General features: G+C 46.8%; 1 protein-coding gene across 1 annotated transcript in view; it reads right to left on the bottom strand.

Annotated features, from left to right (window-relative positions):
• Positions 1 to 21,604, bottom strand: part of mus81 (mus81 structure-specific endonuclease subunit) — a 266,143-nt gene that overhangs the window by 210,986 nt on the left and 33,553 nt on the right. Inside the window, exon 3 of the mRNA XM_068362324.1 lies at positions 4,693 to 4,851. Coding sequence (XP_068218425.1) covers positions 4,693 to 4,851 — 159 coding nt within the window. The remainder of the gene's footprint in view (positions 1 to 4,692; positions 4,852 to 21,604) is intronic.

The following is a 21,604-nucleotide window of genomic DNA, read 5'->3' as shown; positions in this document are numbered from 1 at the left end:
AACCTCGTTACCAGCGTGAGCTTTCGATCTTTTGACCAAATGAGGAGGTCCCTTGCGATCTCGAACAACTTCCTCGAATGAGTCCCCCCCTGCTTGGAGATGTAAGCCAAGGCTGTGGTGTTGTCGGAGTTCACCTCCACCACCTTGTTTAGCTGGAGGGACTTGAAGTTTAACAAGGCCAGATGAACCGCCAACAACTCCTTGCAATTGATGTGAAGTGTTCTTTGCTCCTGATTCCATGTTCCCGAGCATTCCTGTCCGTCCAATGTCGCACCCCAGCCCGAGTCTGATGCATCCGAGAAGAGACGGTGGTCGGGGGTCTGAACAGCTAAAGATAGACCTTCTTTGAGAAGAATGCTGTTCTTCCACCACGTTAGAGTAGACCTCATCTCTTCGGAAACAGGAACTGAGACCGTCTCTAGCGTCATGTCCTTTATCCAGTGAGCAGCTAGATGATACTGAAGGGGGCGGAGGTGGAGTCTCCCCAACTCGATGAACAGGGCCAGCGATGAAAGAGTCCCTGTTAGACTCATCCACTGCCTGACTGAGCATCGGTTCCTTCTCAGCATGCTCTGGATGCACTCTAGGGCTTGGTTGATCCTTGGGGCCGACGGAAAAGCCCGAAAAGCTCGACTCTGAATCTCCATACCCAGGTAAACAATGGTCTGGGATGGGACGAGCTGGGACTTCTCTAAATTGACCAGGAGGCCCAGTTCCTTGGTCAGATCCATAGTCCATCTGAGATTCTCCAGACAGCGACGACTTGTGGGAGCTCTTAAAAGCCAGTCGTCTAAATAGAGGGAGGCTCTGATGTCTGCCAAGTGAAGGAATTTCGCAATATTCCTCATCAGTCTCGTAAACACAAGAGGTGCCGTGCTTAGGCCAAAGCACAGGGCTTGGAACTGGTACACAACCTTTCCAAAGACGAATCTTAGGAAAGGTTGGGAGTCTGGATGGATGGGGACGTGAAAGTATGCGTCTTTCAGGTCTAACGAGACCATCCAGTCCTCCTGCCTGACCGCTGCTAGGACCGACTTCGTCGTCTCCATCGTGAACGTCTGCTTGGTGACATAAGCATTGAGAGCACTGACGTCCAGCACCGGTCTCCAACCTCCTGTTTTCTTGGCTACCAGGAAGAGACGGTTGTAAAAGCCCGGGGATTGATGATCCCGGACTATGACCACTGCTTCCTTTTGTAGCAAGAGCGACACCTCTTGTTGCAACGCTAGCCTTTTGTCCTTCTCCTTGTAGTTGGGAGAGAGGTTGATGGGAGATGTAGCTAGAGGGGGATTGTGGCAGAACGGAATTCTGTATCCCTCCCTTAGCCACTTCACAGACTGAGCGTCTGCACCTCTGCTCTCCCAAGCTTGCCAGAAGGTCTTGAGTCTGGCTCCTACTGCTGTCTGGAGAGGAAGGCAGTCAAAACTTGCCTTTTGCGGACTTGGAACCCTTCTTGGACTTGCCACGGTGACTGTCTGCACGGGTACCTCCTCTGCTGGAGGTTCTGCCACAAAAGGGCGGGATGAACCTAGAAGCAGGTGTATCAACTGCTGTAGGGCGGAAGGGTTTAGGCACGGAAGGTAAGGTTTTAGCCTTACGTGCAGAAGAAGCCATGAGGTCATGAGTATCCTTCTGGATAAGAGAGGCAGCCATCCCCTTAATCAACTCCTCCGGAAACAGACACTTGGAGAGAGGAGCAAACAGCAACTCTGACTTCTGGCAAGGAGTGATACCAGCAGATAAGAAGGAGCACAGATGTTCTCTCTTCTTGAGGACTCCTGATACATATGAAGCAGCAAGTTCACCAGACCCATCCCTAATTGCCTTGTCCATGCTAGACATGATCAGCATGGCCGAGTCCTTATCTGAAGGGGAAGTCTTCCTGCTTAAGGCTCCCAAACACCAATCGAGGAAGTTGAATATCTCGAAGGCACGAAAGACTCCCTTCAACATATGATCAAGATCGGAAAAGGACCAGCAGATCTTCGAACGTCTCATAGCCAACCTGCGGGGAGAGTCAACCAGACTTGAGAAGTCGGCCTGGGCAGAGGCAGGAACCCCCAAGCCAGGTTCCTCTCCCGTGGCATACCAGACGCTCGACTTAGAAGCCAGCTTGGGAGGAGGAAACACAAAAGAGGTCCTTCCCAGTTGCTTCTTGGAATGCAACCAGTCCCCCATAACCCTCAAAGCTCTCCTAGATGATCTGGCGAGAACAAGCTTGGTGAAGGCAGGCGCAGCAGACTGCATGCCCAGAGCAAACTCGGAGGGAGGAGAACGAGGGGTTGCAGACACAAAGTGTTCAGGATACAAATCCCTGAACAAAGCAAAGACTTTGCGAAAGTCTAAGGAGGGTGGCGAAGACTTGTGTCCTTCAACATCAGAGTGAGGATCATCCAGATGAGCAGCTTCATCATCCGATACATCATCATCCGAAAGTTGAGTTGTGAGTGGCAAAGGCAGAGCAGCAAGCTGAACGGCTGAATCCTGCAGAACTGGTGCATGCGTACCTGCGGATCCATCATCATGCCTCTGCTGGACAGTCTGCGAGCTGGCAACAACAAAAGCAGAGGGCTGGTGTGTGGGAGGGTCTGCGGTGGGCTGAGGAGCATGCGGTATGGTATGCAGAGCATGCTGTAAGGTATGCGGCTCATGCTGCATGGTATGCGGAGCATGCGGTATGGTATGCAGAGCATGCTGTAAGGTATGCGGCTCATGCTGCATGGTATGCGGAGCATGCTGTAAGGTCTGCAGAGCATGCTGCATGGGCTGAGGAGAATGCCGCATAGTGCTGGAACCCGGCAACTCCTGATGCGGCAGCTCACGCATGTTAGCAGATGGTGCAGCAAGAACATGCGTCTGGCAGTGAGGACTGCGCATCGGTGGAGGAGCTCCCACAGGTGGGGTGAGGGAGCAGGCAGCCGCAGTATCTGCTGAGCGCACAACCTCTGCGGGTTGTAGGTTAACAGGAGAAGTGTTAACCTTCTCGGCATGATACTCCTGCATAAAAGCCGCAAGCTGAGACTGCATAGTCTGCAGCATGGACCACTTAGGGTCTACTGTGGTTGGAGCAACAACAGACGGAGCAGAGGCCTGTTGAGGGACCACTCTACCTCTCTTGGGAGGTGTGCAGTCATCAGATGACTGCGGCGAGTCCGAACTGACCCAGTGGCTACACCTCGGCCGTTGGACTAGCTCGGAAGGGACCTTACGTTTGAGCGGTCGTGAGACCTTGGTCCACCGTTTCCTCCTGGAAACCTCTTCCACAGACGAGGAATGTAAGGGCTCATTCGTCTGGGAGTGGAAGGGACGATCCTTAGCAGATGCGTCCGCAACCACTGAGGATACATCCGTGCGCCGATCAAGGCCTGCCGAACCCTTTGGTCCTTCGACATTGCTTCTCCCCTGGGCTTGGGAGCTTGCAAGAGGTCCCGGACTAGGAGGACGACTGGCACGCACAGATGTACCCTCATGCGCATCACTAGCACTAACACTTCCCACTGCACTCTTCGCTTTCAGCTCTCTGACATCTGCCAAGAGCTGATTGCGGTCACTAACCAACGACTCCACCTTATCACCGAGAGCCTGAATGGCACGCAACATATCAGCCATTGCAGGCTGACCTCTCGTAGCAGGTTCGGGAGTCACCACCACAGGGGAAGGAAAAGGTTGAGGGGCATGGGGAGAGGAAAAATCCACAGAGCGAGAAGAACTCCTTCTATCTCTCTCCTTCTCTAACCTACGTGCATATCTGAGGAATTCATTAAAATCGAATTCCGAAAGCCCAGCACATTCCCCACATCGATCTTCCAATTGACAGGATTTTCCCCTACAATTGGAACATACGGTGTGAGGATCTATAGAGGCCTTCGGAAGACGCCTAGTACAAGTCCTAACACTACACTGCCTGTATTTAGGAACTTGGGAATGGTCAGACATCTTGAATTTAGAGGTAGTCAAGGGGGAATTCCAAAATTAAGCAAAGATCGTTAACCAATGAATCAAATTAATTCCAAAAGCTTGCTAAGCTAAGGATAAAGCTTCCTGAACAGCGAAGGCTAAATTTCAGAGCAAATACATCACCAAAACGTGAACAAAAGACTCCAAAATCAACAGCGTATCCATGTAGGTCTTGCCGGCGGCACGACAGAGGAAAAATTGAGGTCTTGTTGACAAGAAGTACTTGAGTACCTGACCACAGATGGCGCTGTTGATCACACCCCCACCTGGATAGCGATCGCTGGCGTATCCCGACCGTAGATTTCTGTCGGGCAACGGAGTTGACAGCTACATGATCATCGGGTAAGATTAATATTGAAAACTGATTTGTTCCAGCTTCAAGACGTTTGAATACCAAGGTTCTACTGTACTTCTATTAGATAAAAATACACGTCTGGGAATATTCAAGTATCACAAATGTGGGTGTATAAGAGTGATTTGGTTGCAAAGAAACAAAGACTGTCTATGTATGCATTCATACAAATTCATACCACAAGTTTGGTTAAAGTACAGTACTTAATATCAATAATATATAAATAAACATTCCCTCAAGTCTTCAAGCCCAAGGTCATATGATTACAGTACTTAATATCAATAATAAGTAATTAAACATTCCCTCATGTCTCCGAGGCATATGATTAATACTGTATTCTTAAATCTATCTTTACTTTTCATACCTGAGAGAAATTTCCTTACCTTATGAATTTCTTCCCAAACAATGGGTCCATTTTCATCAATGTACTTATTAAGTTTTTGATCCAACATCTGACAAATTTTGTCACCAAAGTGGGCAAGAACTTTACAGTCTTTTCCTCGATAGACTGGCAATGGATACAACTTTAGGGAATTCCTTGCCTGGAATAAAAATACAATATAAAATAGTACACCACAAAACCATTTCTGTATTGTAACAATAAATATTTTTCAAAGGGTTCAGCCATATAAGCTCCTAACCTAAATTTTGAGGAGTATCAAAACTGATTTCAGTTAATCCCTAACTAATGATGGGCTAATGCTCTTTAACTCCTAAATTGCCACTTAAGCAACAAAATCTTGTATATTAAAATTCTATACAGTATATTAACTGGTATTATGCTCAATAAAGCTATTTAAATGCTAATAGAATTTGATTACTTTTATAAAAAAAAAAAAATAATGAAAAAATACTGTACAGTATAAACAGGTTCAGTACTGATGACACCATTATATCCCAAATTGTGTAAGTAACCATGCAAAAACCTAACATTTTCCTTTATTTAAAAAAAAAGCTTCCAAGAAAGAAGACAAGGGGGAAGTAGAGGAGGAAGCTAAGTTGATAAAGGAGGATGATAAAGAGCAAACTCTTTTTCTTCCCTTCCTTTTACCTTTCAGCAACAACTACACCAAGAGGTGTTGAGCTCTGTGTGATCGTACAAAAGCAAACCTTAGGGAAGAGAAAGTTACAGAAACTAAAAGTTTGCATCACTAATGCTCCTAGAGCATACACAGATACGGGGGAGTACTGGGAGCATTCACTGTCACAGGGGTAAGCAGTGATAAAATGAACTCCTTTTAATGATAAAAAAACATTGAAAATTCTTCGGGCTCATCGGGTACTCAACATTTGCAGAACCTGAAATGGACATATTCAGCATGTCTACCTCATGCAAAGGGGTATAGTTCTTGCTTACAGAGACTTCTAACACCATATGAGATAAGTTACGCTCCAAATGTGTTTATAACTTCACCTCGCATGTACTGTACGCTACTTGAACCGACATGCCTGAAGAGAACCAAGAGAAGTACGGTAGCAGAAAGATGGATATTAATTATTAATTATTAATCATTAATCATTAAATGATGATGATGATCATCATCATCATCATCATCATTATTACTAGCCAAGCTACAACTCTAGTTGGAAAAGCAAGATGCTATAAGCCCAAGGGCTCCAACAAGGAAAAATACCCCAGTGAGGAAAGGAAATAAGGAAATAAATAAATGATGAGAACAAATTAATAATAAGTCATTCTACAAACAGTAACAACATAAAAACAGACATGTCATATATAAACCATAAAAAGACTTACGTCAGCCTGTTCAACATAGAAAAATTTGCTGCAACTTTGAACTTTTGAAGTTCTACTGATTCAACTACCCGATTAGGAAGATCATTCCACACCTTGGTCACTAGAGCTTGAATCTCATCACAACGGGGTGAGTAATCGCTTACATTAAGCAAACTCTTAAGTGAAAGCCTATCTTTCACTTTTGATGCCATTAGCTACTGAAGTCATTTCCTAGTAACTCTAGCTTTAGCTAGAGTGCTCTCATGTCAGAAATGTGAGAATGCTTCTGAACTGCCTAAATAGATACACAACCAGGCTAGAACAGCAGGTCACGCTAGTGACTGCGTCTGCTGAAAACCACTAAGGGTTGGCGGACTGAAAGGGAGAAAAAGGTAAGCATTTCTCTCAGGAAAAAGACTAATTTCCACTTGAGTGCCTGGGGGCACCGAGAGGTAGCTTAAAAACCAAACCTCCGCGCTGACCAAGTCAGGCGATCTGTCGCAAAGCAACTGCTTCCAATAAGCAAACAAATGTTGAATTAACAGCACTCTTTAGGAGGTAAGTTGTTGTTCTCGTGTGTCCACCGACGGATTGGCGCGCTCAGACGAAACAGATGTCCTCTCTAGAGATCCTCCGACAACTCCTAGGCGGTAAAGGTAAGCCCATAGCAACAGTTGTTAACCTTTAACCAACATAAAGAATTTATGGAGTCCTGATGCTAATCGAGTCTCCAACTCAATGGAAAAATCTCAAGAGACACAAGCATCAAAGGGAAAAAATCCTAAGAATAAAAGATTCATTTGCCATCGCCAGTGAATTTGGAAGGAGATATCTGTCTTCAACCACAGCAAAGATCAAAGCGGAGAAGGTTCGAGTGACTGGGGGAGCCATGCTTCTCGCTATTGCTGATAACAACCGGAATGGTTGTTGACAACTTGTTAAAAGTTTTATAGCTGTATGACAGCTTGCGCCTACATCTATATCCAAAGTAAAGAACAAAAGTCTGTATTTATGCTGGAACAAATAGATTTTAAGAAAGAGTTAAAGCTAATCAGTTAAGAAGTCCTGCATGTACAATTCTACTTTTCATGTAAACATTGTATACAGGATAGGTTATCAGTTTACTGTTTAAAACAATCATCTAAACCACAGAAGGAAACCAACCCCTCAGACCATTATTAAACATTCTCCTGCAAATGACCCCCACCTACACTTCATCTACAGTGCTCTAATCCAAAATACTTTAGAACCATTGTAATTCATATACCATTAAAAAGATAAATTATAAATAATTTGAATACTGTACTAAATAACAATTAGGCCCAATGAAATGCCAGCATAAAAATATCATCTTGAAAGAAATATAATCTACATTAAACTTGACATTGTCCAGCATGGGACCAAGCTTTCACAATACTCATCCCTATATATAATTGATGTAGCAACATAAAAAGTATCCTAGCCTTTGCTTTGAGACAGTAAGTGACATCAAAATGACAAATTCGGAGATAATATGTTATTTTTATTAATAAAATAAATTTTTGAATATACTTACCCGGTGATTATATAAGCTGCAGCTCTGCTGCCCGACAGAAAAACTCTACGTTCAAAATCCGCCAGCGATCGCTATGCAGGTAGGGGGTGTACTTCAACAGCGCCATTTGTCGTGCAGGTACTCAGTACTCAATGTAAACACAGAACTCAATTTTCTCCTCGGTCCACTGGGTCTCTATTGGGGAGGAAGGGAGGGTCCTTTAATATATAATCACCGGGTAAGTATATTCAAAAATTTATTTTATTAATAAAAATAACATTTTTCAATATTAAACTTAGCCGGTGATTATATAAGCTGATTCACACCCAGGGGGGTGGGTAGAGACCAGCATTAATTGTTTACATTATTATGAGCTAAGGATTTTGTATTTCATTTTAGCAGTTATTCAAAATAACAAACATAAAATAAATAAGTACTGTACCTGGTAAGGAAGTCGACTTGAACAACTACTCTGCCTTTTTTAAGTACGTCTTCCTTACTGAGCCTCGCGATCCTCTTAGGATGCTGAGCGACTCCTAGGAGCTGAAGTATCAAGGGTTGCAACCCATACTACAGGACCTCATCAAAACCTCTAATCTAGGCGCTTCTCAAGAAAAGAATTTGACCACCCGCCAAATCAACCAGGATGCGAAAGGCTTCTTAGCCTTCCGGACAACCCAAAAACAACAATAAAAAACATTTCAAGAGAAAGATTAAAAAAGGTTATGGAATTAGGGGAATGTAGTGGTTGAGCCCTAACCCACTACTGCACTCGCTGCTACGAATGGTCCCATGGTGTAGCAGTTCTCGTAAAGAGACTGGACATCTTTAAGATAAAAAGACGCGAACACTGACTTGCTTCTCCAATAGGTTGCGTCCATTATACTCTGCAGAGATCTATTTTGTTTAAAGGCCACTGAAGTTGCGACAGCTCCAACTTCATGTGTCCTTACCTTCAGCAAAGCATGGTCTTCCTCATTCAGATGGGAATGAGCTTCTCGTATCAACAGTCTGATATAATAGGAAACTGCATTCTTTGACATAGGTAAAGAAGGTTTCTTAATAGCACACCATAAAGCTTCTGACTGTCCTCGTAAAGGTTTAGTTCGTCTTAAATAGAACTTAAAGAGCTCTAACAGGGCATAAGACTCTTTCTAGTTCATTTCCAATCAAATTTGAAAGGCTTGGAATATCGAACGATTTCGGCCAAGGACGAGAAGGTAGCTCGTTTTTGGCTAGAAAACCAAGCTGTAAAGAACATGTAGCCGTTTCAGATGAAAATCCGATGTTCCTGCTGAAGGCGTGTATCTCACCGACTCTTTTAGCTGTTGCTAAGCAAACGAGGAAAAGAGTCTTTAAAGTGAGATCTTTAAAGGAGGCTGATTGTAGTGGCTCAAACCTTTCTGACATAAGGAATCTTAGTACCACGTCTAAATTCCAACCCGGTGTAGCCAAACGACGCTCCTTCGAGGTCTCAAAAGACTTAAGGAGGTCCTGTAGATCTTTGTTGTTAGAAAGATCTAAGCCTCTGTGACGGAAGACTGCTGCCAACATGCTTCTGTAACCTTTGATAGTGGGAGCTGAAAGAGATCTTTCCTTCCTCAGGTATAATAGGAAGTCAGCTATTTGGGTTACAGAGGTACTGGTCGAGGATACTGATACCGACTTGCACCAGTTTCGGAAGACTTCCCACTTCGACTGGTAGACTCTAAGAGTGGATGTCCTCCTTGCTCTAGCAATCGCCCTGGCTGCCTCCTTCGAAAAGCCTCTAGCTCTAGTGAGTCTTTCGATAGTCTGAAGGCAGTCAGACGAAGAGCGTGGAGGCCTGGGTGTACCTTCTTTACGTGTGGCTGACGTAGAAGGTCCACTCTTAGAGGAAGAGTTCTGGGAACGTCCACCAGCCATTGAAGTACCTGGGTGCACTATTCTCTTGCGGGCCAGAGGGGAGCAACTAACGTCAACCTTGTCCCTTCGTGAGAGGCGAACTTCTGCAGTACCTTGTTGACAATCTTGAACGGGGGGAATGCATAAAGGTCTAGATGGGACCAATCCAGTAGAAAGGCATCTATATGAACTGCTGCTGGGTCCGGGATTGGTGAGCAATAAATTGGGAGCCTCTTGGTCATCGAGATTGCAAAGAGATCTATGGTAGGTTGGCCCCATGTGGCCCATAGTCTCTTGCACACATCCTTGTGTAGGATCCATTCTGTTGGAATGATTTGACCCTTCCGACTGAGGCAATCCGCCATGACATTCATGTTGCCTTGAATGAACCTCGTTACTAGAGAAAGGTTTAGATCTCTTGACCAGGTGAGGAGGTCCCTTGCGATCTCGTACGTCATAGAATGGGTCCCTCCTTGCTTGGAGATGTACGCCAAGGCCGTGGTGTTGTCTGAGTTCACCTCCACCACCTTGCCTTGAAGGAGGGACTTGAAGCTTTTCAAGGCCAGATGAACTGCCAGTAGCTCCTTGCAGTTGATATGTAACGTTCTTTGATTCGAGTTCCAAGTTCCCGAGCATTCCCGACCGTCTAATGTCGCACCCCAGCCCGTGTCCGATGCGTCCGAGAAGAGAACGTGGTTGGGGGTCTGAACAGCCAGGGGCAGGCCCTCTCTGAGGTTGATGTTGTCCTTCCACCAAGTCAGTGATGACTTCATCTTCTCGGAAATGGGGATCGAGACCGCTTCTAGCGTCTTGTCCTTTCTCCAGTGAACAGCCAGGTGAAATTGAAGGGGACGGAGGTGCAGTCTCCCTAACGCAATGAACTGGTCCAGTGATGAAAGCGTCCCTATCAGACTCATCCACTGTCTGACTGAACATCGTTCCTTCTTTAGCATGTTCTGGATGCATCCTTGGGCTTGACTTGTTCTGGGGGCCGACGGAAAAGCCCGAAAAGCTTGACTGTGAATCTCCATCCCTAAGTACACTATAGTTTGGGATGGGACCAGTTGGGACTTTTCCATATTGACCAGGAGACCCAATTCCTTGGTCAGATCTAGAGTCCACTTTAGATTCTCCAGACAGCGACGACTGGAAGAAGCTCTTAGAAGCCAGTCGTCCAAATAGAGGGAGGCTCTGATATCCGCTAAATGCAGGAATTTGGCAATATTCCTCATCAGCTTCGTAAATACAAGAGGAGCTGTGCTTAGGCCAAAGCACAGGGCTTGAAATTGGTAGACAACCTTTTCGTAAACGAATCTCAGAAAAGGTTGGGATTCTGGGTGGATGGGGACGTGAAAGTAAGCGTCCCTTAGGTCTAAAGAGACCATCCAGTCTTCCTTCTTGACCGCTGCTAGAACAGACTTTGTGGTCTCCATGGCGAACGTCTGCTTTGTGACAAAGACATTCAGCGCACTGACGTCTAGCACCGGCCTCCACCCTCCTGTCTTCTTTACCACTAAGAAGAGACGGTTGTAGAAGCCCGGGGATTGATGGTCCCGGACTTTGACTACCGCTCCCTTTTCTAGTAAGAGAGACACCTCTTGCTTCAAAGCTAGTCTCTTGTCTTCCTCTCTGTACCTGGGAGAGAGATCGATGGGAGACGTTGCTAGAGGGGGTTTGCGTACAAACGGGATCTTGTACCCTTCTCTGAGCAACTTCACAGATTGTGCATCTGCGCCCCTTTTCTCCCAGGTCTGCCAGAAGTTCTTGAGTCTGGCTCCCACTGCTGTCTGAAGAAGGTGGCAGTCAGACTCTGCCTTTAAAGGACTTGGTACCTTTCTTCTTCCCACGTCTCCCTTCGGCACGAGCACCTCCTCTGCTGGAGGCTCTGCCACGAAAGGGCAGAATGAATCTGGACGCTGGAGTGTCCATCCTGGGTCTAGACAAGGTAGGCAAAGGGGTGGCTTTGCGGGCAGAGGACGCAACCAGGTCATGAGTGTCTTTTTGAATCAAGGAGGCAGCAATCTCCTTTATCAAGTCCTCTGGGAAAAGGCACTTTGAGAGAGGAGCAAACAGAAGTTCCGATCTCTGACACGGTGTTACTCCAGCTGACAGGAAAGAGCAAAGGTTTTCCCGTTTCTTGAGGACCCCGGAAACGAACGAAGCCGCAAGCTCACTGGATCCGTCACGTATGGCCTTGTCCATACAGGACATAATGAGCAAGGAAGCTTCCTTGTCAGAAGGGGAGATCTTCCTGCTCAAAGCTCCCAGACACCAGTCCAAAAAGTTAAAGACCTCGAAGGCTCTAAACACTCCTTTCAACAGATGGTCTAAGTCTGAAGGAGACCAACAAATCTTAGAGCGTCTCATGGCCAGCCTGCGGGGAGAGTCTACTAGACTTGAGAAGTCGCCCTGGGCAGAGGCAGGAACTCCCAAGCCGAGAACTTCTCCCGTGGCATACCAGACGCTCGATCTGGAAGAGAGTCTCGCAGGGGGAAACGTAAATGCTGTCTTCCCAAGGTTCTTTTTGGACTGCATCCAATCTCCTAACACTCGTAAAGCTCTCTTGGACGAGCGGGCGAGGACGAGTTTCGTGAAGGCAGGCGCTGATGACTGCGTGCCTAAAGCGAACTCTGACGGAGGAGAGCGTGGAGCCGCAGGCACAAACTGATCAGGAAACATCTCCTTGAACAAAGCAAGAACTTTTCTGGGCTCGAACCTGTGCCGCCCAGTGAATAAGCTCCATTTAGCACTTATTCTTAGGTAATTTACTGCTAAATATACCAGAGAAAAAATGTAAAGGAGTGCTAGGTTAACTAGCTCGCTCACCTATTGGTGTCGGTATAAAATTGGGCGTATATTCCAGAGGTCCCGCACTATTTAGATTAATCCACGACAGAGAACCCCAATAGAGGAGAGCCGTTCAACCTCACTCGGTACTACTACAATGCATCCGCTCAGAACCCAACTCCTTTTAGCACGACGAGTAAAGTAACCCGCATTTTTCTGGTGCTCTCGAATTTTGGTTATTTTCTAGTGAATTATGGCTTCTTCGTCGGTTTCCCAGGAGACACCGTCTAAGTTAAGTACCAAGCTGGGTTTTACTGTGTTTTGAGCAACCTAGATCGTTTAATATTTATATTATAGGAGTTTATTCTCTTCGTTCATACCGATCTTGCTTGATTTCACTACAGTTGGTACTCCTGTTTTTGAGAGCTTTTAATTTTCACTTGCGGTGTTACTATGTGTATTATTTTTATTATCAAATATTATTTGTTATTGTGAATATTCATTATTTAGCGTTTAGAATCCTCGTGGTTCAATTTTTGGGCCGATATCATTTACGTATCGCTATGGCTGCCGACCTTCTTGCTAAGGCCGCAATGTTATTTTTAGCCATCAGGTGTGTCTTTTGTGATTTAATTATTTATGTTGCATGCCTTGCCCAAAAATTTTCTATGTGTTTATTCATATATTTAACGCTATTATTATTATTATAATGAATATTTGTGCCATTACTCCGTTTGATCTGTCTGGTTGGGGATCGTCAGTTGGTAGCCCTGCTGCCTCGTATCACGTGATCCTCCCCCACGCTCCCCCTCTAGCTAGGTGGGAGGCTAGGCTTCTCCCCCCTCCACTAAGGGACCGTTGCCTTCCCTCCTTTTAGAGGGGGTAGTTAAGTGTTTATGGACTTTGTCCTCCGGGTGGCCCGGCGGTTTAGTCTCTGTCTAGTCTGGTTGGCCACGGTCAACAGAGTTGGATCCCGGTGCACCCTATTTTATATTCACTTTTCATTCTGGCTTATGTTATACGAAACCCTCCGGGTTCGATTGGCAGTTCTTAGCTACAGTTCCGCCCCCCTATTATTTTATAACATTTCCTATGATGATTATATATGACAGATCACTACCCCGGAGTTCCTAAAGGAATTGGTATTGAATATACCTTTATTTCCCGGCCCGGGGTCTACCCCGCCCCGGGAAATCAGACACCATGTGTCTTAATTCCTTGTTATTGCATCCGGAATGGATGGCTATACTTTAGTTTCAAGTTAGACTTATGTTTAGGCCCGGGACCTCCGGTCCCGCCCCTATGTAAGAATATTACAGTTAAGCTCTAACCTTGCATTAGACCTATGTTAGGCTCTGGTCCTCCGGACCCGCCCTTACTTAAAAAAAAAAAAAAAAAAAATAATAATAATAATAATAATAAGTACAGTTAGGCTAAGCTCTAATCTTGTGTTAGACCTATGTTAGGCCCGGGTCCGGACTTAAAGAATAGTACAGTTAAGCTCTAATCTTGTGTTAGACCTATGTTAGGCCCGGGTCCTCCGGACCCGCCCCTACTTAAAAGAATAGTACAGTTAAGCTCTATTCTTGTGTTAGACCTATGTTAGGCCCGGGTCCTCCGGACCTGCCCCTACTTAAAGAATAGTACAGTTAAGCTCTAATCTTGTGTTAGACCTATGTTAGGCCCGGGTCCTCCAGACCCGCCCCTACTTAAGAGAATTACAGTTTCTCATATACTATTCTTTTTATAGATGGTGCATTGTCTGACGCCGGCCTGTGCAGCTGTTCTGCACCAGCCTTGTGGCCACTCCGTCTGCCGATCTCACGCCCCTTGTGGGGTTCAACTGGAAGACGTTGTGGTATGGCACCCGGATAACTGTGTGATTTGCTTCGACCTCATCACTACCCTTGGATCTGACTCGGTGAGTCCCGTTGGCTATATTGCCTTCTTATTTTATTTACTATTAGTAAGATATCTATGGTCTTGAAGGACCATTGGGAGTCTCCCTTTTATAATTCCCACTATTATTTCAGGTATCCCCGGAGCAAAAGTCTGCGGCTCGGGCCACACTGAAGGTGTGGGTTGGTGGGTTTGCCCGGAATGTGAAGTCTAAGCGGCCGTACGTCCTATCTGAGGACTACTGCACCATGGTTTACCCCAACGCTAAGTCTTCAGCTGCTGTGGCTAGGCATGTGGCAGCTCCCATCATTGCCCACATTGATGCCACTATAACGGGTCTCATCGACCCAGAGCAAGATCCATCGGACGCCCCCGGAGGTCTGGAGGACAATGTTGCCTCCATGAACCTGGACGTCGAACCAATGTTGCTAGACGAGCCGGATACAGGTAGGGTGGTAAGTGAGGCAGGTGTGTCCCGCGCTGAGATTCCTATCCTCAGCCCCGCTCTTTCTTCTTCTTCTGATCGCTCTTCTTTTCTTGGATTTTCTGGGGACCGTGATTCGTCTCAACGTTCATACCCGGTTCCCCCTAAGGATAAGTCTACTTCAAGGACCTTACCCAAAGCTCGCAAGCCTCACAAGACTTCTCATGGCTCTAAACATTGTACGAACCCGTCTTCAAAGACCTCTGGTTCCTCCTCTAAGTCTCACGACCCGGGAGTTCCTTCCGCCCCTCCTGCTGCTAGCCCGGGCCTTTCCGAATCAGCCATGCTTCGCATCGTGTCGGAGATGCAGGCAAAGTTGGTTTCGGAGATGCAGTCGAGGATGGACACGATGTTCTCTAACTTCGGTCAGAGAATTGGGGCTTTAGAGCAAGGAGCTCCGGAGAGAGTCCAAAGCTCTCTCATCCCGGATGCCTCTAAGCTCCCGCCGTTTGCCAAGAACAACCCCTGGCGGATGGCTCTTCATTCCCCGTTCTCAGACGGAATGTTGACTCTGGAGGGCCTTGGCACTCGTCCTCTAGAGGACTTTGAATTCTTTCCTCCGGGTCTGGCATTTCCATTTCATGGTTATGCCAGACTTACCGAGGAAGCTTTAGTCCGATTAGACAAGGTCCCCAAAGAGACGGTCATCTTCCCGAAGGAGCAAGCCCAATCTGTTTGGGCCAGATTTTTGAAAGACATCGGCTGCACTAACACCATGCTGACGCCGTATAAAAGCTCCTTTACGATGTTCTTAATGGACAAGAACACCTTGACTCCATGCGTCAATAAGGTGGCAGAGCTTGCCTTTCAATATGCTCTGGAGGAGAAGCCCTTGCCTCCCATCCGAGAGGTGGATCCAATCTCCCTCCTTCTTCCCTCAGGTATTGAGTGTTGGGACAATGTCCATACCACCTTTACCTCCGGCAAGCTTGCAGCAGACTGTGCCTCAGTCTTGTTTAGTGAGAAGCTTCCCCGTCTCCCGGAATCCCTCATTAAACAGGAATATGATTCCTGCCTACGTGTGGGCCGTACTCTAAACCTGGCCACATCCACGGAGTCGATAGCCTTGACTTACGATACGGAGAGTATTTTTAAGTCTCTCAACAAGGCTACGTTACAGTCTTTATATTATGACTTGTATGACTTCGCTACTGCTAAACGCAGATGTCGCAAGCATGTTCTAGCTGAGGCGACGATTAGGCATGAACCTAATAAACTCATCCGGTCCTCCTGTTGGGGTTCAAATCTCTTCCCCGAGGATCTCGTAGAGGAAGTCTTGGCGGAGGCCACTAGGGTTAATCAGAGCCTTAAAGCCCGTTGGGGTTTGACCCCTAAACGCAAGTATGACCCCGCAAATTATCAAGCCCGGGGTAGGAAGAAGCTTAGACCATATACCTCCACCCAGTTCAGGCAACAACAGAGTGCTTCATCCAACTTCCGGCTGCCTCTTCCTCCATCTTCTGTTGTCCCTGCACAGCCTTCCACCTCTCGGGCTCCTTCGGATGACTATGTCACCGTTCTGCTACCTAAGAGCCAGCTTTCTGGTGCCTCCGCCACTTCCCCTGCCTTTAACCAGTCCTACGAGGCTCATAGCTCTTCCCAGAGTTATGGTAGAGGTAGAGGCTACCACCGTGGCTCTAACCAGACCAAAGGCAGGGGAAGAGCCTTTCGCAGAGGAAAGAACTTCCGAGGCGGACGTGGAGGCAACTCCTCAAACCAATACTGAGGTGCAGCAGGTAGGGGGGAGGCTCTATGCCTTCCGCAACAAATGGAGGTTCAGTCCCTGGGCGTTCAGTATCATCTCCAAGGGACTAGGGTGGAGTTGGATTCAAGGACCTCCTCCTCCGAACAAATTTCGTCAACATTCCACTCCGGACCTGGTCGAATTTGTCCAGGATCTCTTACAAAAGAACGCCATACAAGAAACGAAACATCTGAAGTTTCAAGGTCGGCTGTTCAGTGTCCCGAAGAAGGATTCAGACAAGAGAAGAGTGATTCTAGATTTATCCCTTCTCAACTTGTCCATTCAATGCGACAAGTTTCGAATGCTTACCGTCTCGCAGGTGCGGACCTTACTTCCCCGTGGGGCCGTCACCACCTCTATCGATCTTACAGACGCCTACTATCACGTCCCGATAGCGAGACACTTCCGTCCGTACCTAGGCTTTCGCTTAGGGGACAAAAGTTACTCCTTCAAGGTGATGCCTTTCGGGCTCAACATTGCCCCAAGGATCTTCACAAAGCTAGCAGAAGTCACTGTTCAGGAACTCAGGAATCAAGGGATTCAAGTAGTAGCCTATCTGGACGACTGGCTCATTTGGTCAGACACCTCCCAAAATTGCCTAAAAGCAACTCACAAAGTCATCCATTATCTCCAATCTCTAGGCTTCCAGATCAACTTCAAGAAGTCCCGTCTTCTTCCAAAATTGAAGTTCCAATGGCTCGGCCTGCAATGGGATCTTATATCTCATACTCTGTGTCTTCCCAGACCCAAGAGGTTAGAGATTGCAAGGAACACCAAACGCTTTCTCAAAGACAAAGTAAGTTCCAGACGACTCCAAGAGAAGATTCTGGGGTCCCTTCAGTTTGCCTCAGTGACGGATCTTCTTCTGAAGGCAAAATTGAAAGATATCAATCGTGTCTGGCGTTCGAGGGCGAACCGGAAGCTCCGGGACAGGAAAGTCCGCCTTCCTCCCATTCTACGGGAAAGACTTCTTCCTTGGACAAGAGCAAACAGTCTGTCAAAGTCAGTTCCCCTTCGATTTCCGCCTCCGGAATTAATCATTCACACAGACGCATCCTTATCAGGTTGGGGTGGCTATTCTCAGCTCAAGAAAGTTCAAGGTCTTTGGACTCCCTTGTTCCGCCATTTTCACATCAATGTGCTAGAGGCCATGGCAGTTCTTCTAACCCTGAAACGTCTCGCTCTTCCCAAGAAACAACACCTTCGTCTGGTCCTCGACAGCGAAGTGGTGGTCCGCTGCCTCAACAGAGGCGGGTCAAAGTCAGGGCCTCTGAACCATGTTCTAGTAGCCATCTTCTCCCTAGCAGCCTCAAACCGTTGGCATCTTTCAGCTGTCCACCTGGCGGGAGTCCGGAATGTAGTGGCAGACGCCCTGTCCCGGACCTCCCCTCTAGAATCGGAATGGTCACTCGATCTAAAGTCATTTCGGTGGATTCTCTCTCAGGTTCCCGGTCTCCAAGTAGACCTCTTCGCCACGGAATCCAACCACAAATTGAGAGTATATGTGGCTCCCAATCTAGACCCTCAGGCTTACGCCACAGACGCCATGTCACAGAATTGGGACAACTGGGAAAAGATTTATCTCTTTCCCCCGGTGAATCTTTTGCTGAAAGTTCTAGACAAACTGAGATCCTTCAAGGGACAAGTAGCCTTGGTCGCACCCAACTGGCCCAAGAGCAACTGGTATCCTCTCCTGCGGGAGTTGAGACTATACCCTCACCCGATACCCAATCCGGTTCTGTCTCAGATAGTACAAACACGCGTTGTGTACGCTTTCTCAAACATTCAGAGCGCCCTAACTTTATGGACTTTATGAAGTTTGCGGCTATGCATGGTGCCAATATTGATCCTCAAAACACCTTGTTCCTAGAATCGGATAAACGGGATTCCACCATCCGCCAGTATGACTCTGCAGTTAAAAAGTTGGCAAAATTTTTAATAGACTCAGACGTGAACTGTATGAACTTGAACCTTACAGTCACTTTCTTTAGATCTTTATTAGAATCAGGATTGGCAGCCAATACTATCACCACTATTAAATCGGCTCTGAAAAAGATCTTCCTAGTGGGTTTTAACATAGACTTAACCGACTCTTTGTTAGCTTCAATTCCGAAAGCTTGTGCCAGACTGAAACCGGTTACTCGTCCTACCCCGGTGACCTGGTTCCTTAATGACGTACTCAAATTGGCTTCTGATACCATTAACAGTTCTTGTGATTACATGCCCCTTCTCAGGAAAACACTTTTCCTAAGTGAGCTTGGCTTCCGGGGCAAGAATTTCTGAATTGGCAGCCTTGTCGAGAGACCCAGGTCATATTGACTTTCTGCCTTCAGGAGAGGTCCTTCTTTCTCCTAACAAATTCTTTTTGGCTAAGAATGAAGACCCTCAAAACAGATGGACCTCCTGGAAAATTGTTCCCCTCACGCAAGATCCGTCGCTGTGCCCTGTCACTACTCTTAGGTCTTATTTATCCCGGACCTCCTCTAACTCCTCGGGGCCTCTATTCGTTAGAGAACAAGGCGGTACCATTACTATTAAAGGGATCAGGCAACAAATTTTGTATTTTATTAAACAAGCTAACCCTGACTCTTTTCCTCTTGCACATGATATCAGGGCGGTTGCCACCTCGGTGAACTTCTTTCACCACATGAATTTTACAGACCTTTCCAGGTATACAGGGTGGAAATCACCGTCAGTGTTCAAGAAACACTACCTTAAACATTTGGAAGCCCTAAAATTTTCTACAGTAGCCGCAGGGAGCGTAGTTACTCCCGAGTAACTCACAGGTTAATGCCTTGACTCTTTATCTCTCCCTCTTACCTGCCTCATTTATACCCTATTGTATTCGTTGGTCTCGCACCTGAATACTGTTATTATATTTGTAAATTTTATGCTCCTGAGTATCTGTATATATTATCACTCACGGCATTATTATACCTACCTTATTGGATTTATGTTCATATTTAAGATACCCTTATAATTGTTTTTTGGTACTCATCTGATTAAAGCATCCTGTATTTCTCTTACGCTTATGTTTTTTCCTTTATTTTGCAAGTTTGGTGACATTTTTCTCTTGTATAGATTCACTGGGCGGCACAGGTTCGAGCCCAGAAAAGGGATTTTGACGTAGGAAAAATCTATTTCTGGGCGAAGGACCTGTGCCGCCCAGTGAACCCTCCCAGCTCCTCTCCCTTGGAGTCCCCAAACTTTGGGTGCTAAGGAGTTGGGTTCTGAGCGGATGCATTGTAGTAGTACCGAGTGAGGTTGAACGGCTCTCCTCTATTGGGGTTCTCTGTCGTGGATTAATCTAAATAGTGCGGGACCTCTGGAATATACGCCCAATTTTATACCGACACCAATAGGTGAGCGAGCTAGTTAACCTAGCACTCCTTTACATTTTTTCTCTGGTATATTTAGCAGTAAATTACCTAAGAATAAGTGCTAAATGGAGCTTATTCACTGGGCGGCACAGGTCCTTCGCCCAGAAATAGATTTTTCCTACGTCAAAATCCCTTTTCTAAAGTCCAAGGAGGGTTGCGTGGTCTTGGGTTCGTCGATGTCCGTATGCGGGTCGTCAATGTGTGCAGCGTCGTCATCATCAGAGAGTCCATCATCTGAAAGCTGAGGAGGAAGCGGCAAAGGAGTAGCAATCAGCTGGTCAGCTGAGTCCGGCAGCACGGGTGCACGCGTGACTGAACCGGACGCAACGTCATGGAACTGTTGCCCAGTCTGTGAACTGGCAACAACCATGGCAGCGCGGGGGCGCAAAGCGTCTACTCCAGACTGTCTAGTCTGCTGTGGGCGAGTAAAGGTAACCACACTAGGTTGCGGAGGTTGACGCACCGCGTCAAAACAAAACAACTTAGGTTGTTGTTGTACCTCGCGAACGTCAACGGAAGGTTCCGTGCGTCGCTGAACGTCAACATGCGGCTGGCAGGGTACACTGGAACGCATGGGTGGCGGGACTCTCACAGATGGAGTGCGGGAGAAGGTAGCCTCAGCGTCCACCGGACGCACAACCGTGGTTGGTTGTAGGCTAGAGGTTGGTGCAGCGTCAACCTTCTCCGCACGAAAGTCCTGCATCAATGACGTTAACTGTGACTGCATGGTCTGCAGCAAAGACCACTTAGGGTCTACAGGAGCAGGTGCGGCAACAGACGGAGTTACTGCCTGATGTGGTACCGCTTTGCCTCTCTTAGGAGGTGAGCAGTCGTCGGAAGACTGCAGCGAGTCCGAACTGACCCAGTGGCTACAACTGGGCCGTTGGACTTGCGCGGAAGGGACCGACTTGCGCTTAAGAGGCCGCGAGACCTTGGTCCATGGATTCTTATGAGAAACCTCTTCCGCAGACGAGGAATAAATGGGCTCTCTCGTCTTCGTGTGGGTGGGGCGATCTTGGGTAGATACGCCCGAAACCACGGAGGGAACGTCTGTTCGCTGATTAAAGCCTCTCGAACCCTTTGGTCGTACGACATTGCTTCTCCCCTGGGCTTGGGAGCATGCAAGAGGTCCCGGACTGGGAGGACGACAGGCACGAACAGACGAACCCTCAAGCGCAACACTATCCACAACACTATCCACAACACTACCACTCACTTTATCACTACCCACTGCACTCTTACACTTCAGCTCCTTGACGTCTGCCATGAGCTGGTTACGGTCACTAGCCAAAGACTCGACTCTCTCACCTAGAGCCTGAATGGCACACATCATATCTGCCATAGAAGGTTGTTGAGTGCTAGAAGGGGGATCAGGAGCAACCACTACAGGGGAAGGAATAGGTTGTGGGGCATGAGGAGAGGAAATATCAACGGAGCGAGATGAACTTCTCCTGACTCTATCTCTCTCTAGCCTACGTGAATATTTCTGGAATTCGAGAAAATCGAATTCCTAAAGCCCAACGCATTCCTCACATCGATCTTCCAATTGACAGGTTTTATCCCGACAATTGGAACAAACGGTGTGCGGATCGATAGAGGCCTTCGGAAGACGCCTTGAACAGTCCCTAGCACTACACTTTCTGTATTTAGGGACTTGAGAAGGGTCAGCCATCTTGAATTAGTCAAAGGGGAATTCAAAAAACTATCCAAGTCGTCAACAAATAATCCGATATCAACAAAAGAATGCAAGGATTTATTGAAGATAACGTCTGCAAAGCGAAAGCTCAAAACTAGAAATGTGTACTTCACCAAAATATGTGAAAACCAATCCAGTAAGCAACAGCGAAT

This window comes from Palaemon carinicauda, chromosome 38, assembly GCF_036898095.1.
Source record: "Palaemon carinicauda isolate YSFRI2023 chromosome 38, ASM3689809v2, whole genome shotgun sequence".
NCBI classification, from domain to species: domain Eukaryota; kingdom Metazoa; phylum Arthropoda; class Malacostraca; order Decapoda; family Palaemonidae; genus Palaemon; species Palaemon carinicauda.
Note: the sequence above shows the minus strand (reverse complement) of the source record. Positions and strands in the feature narration are given on the sequence as shown.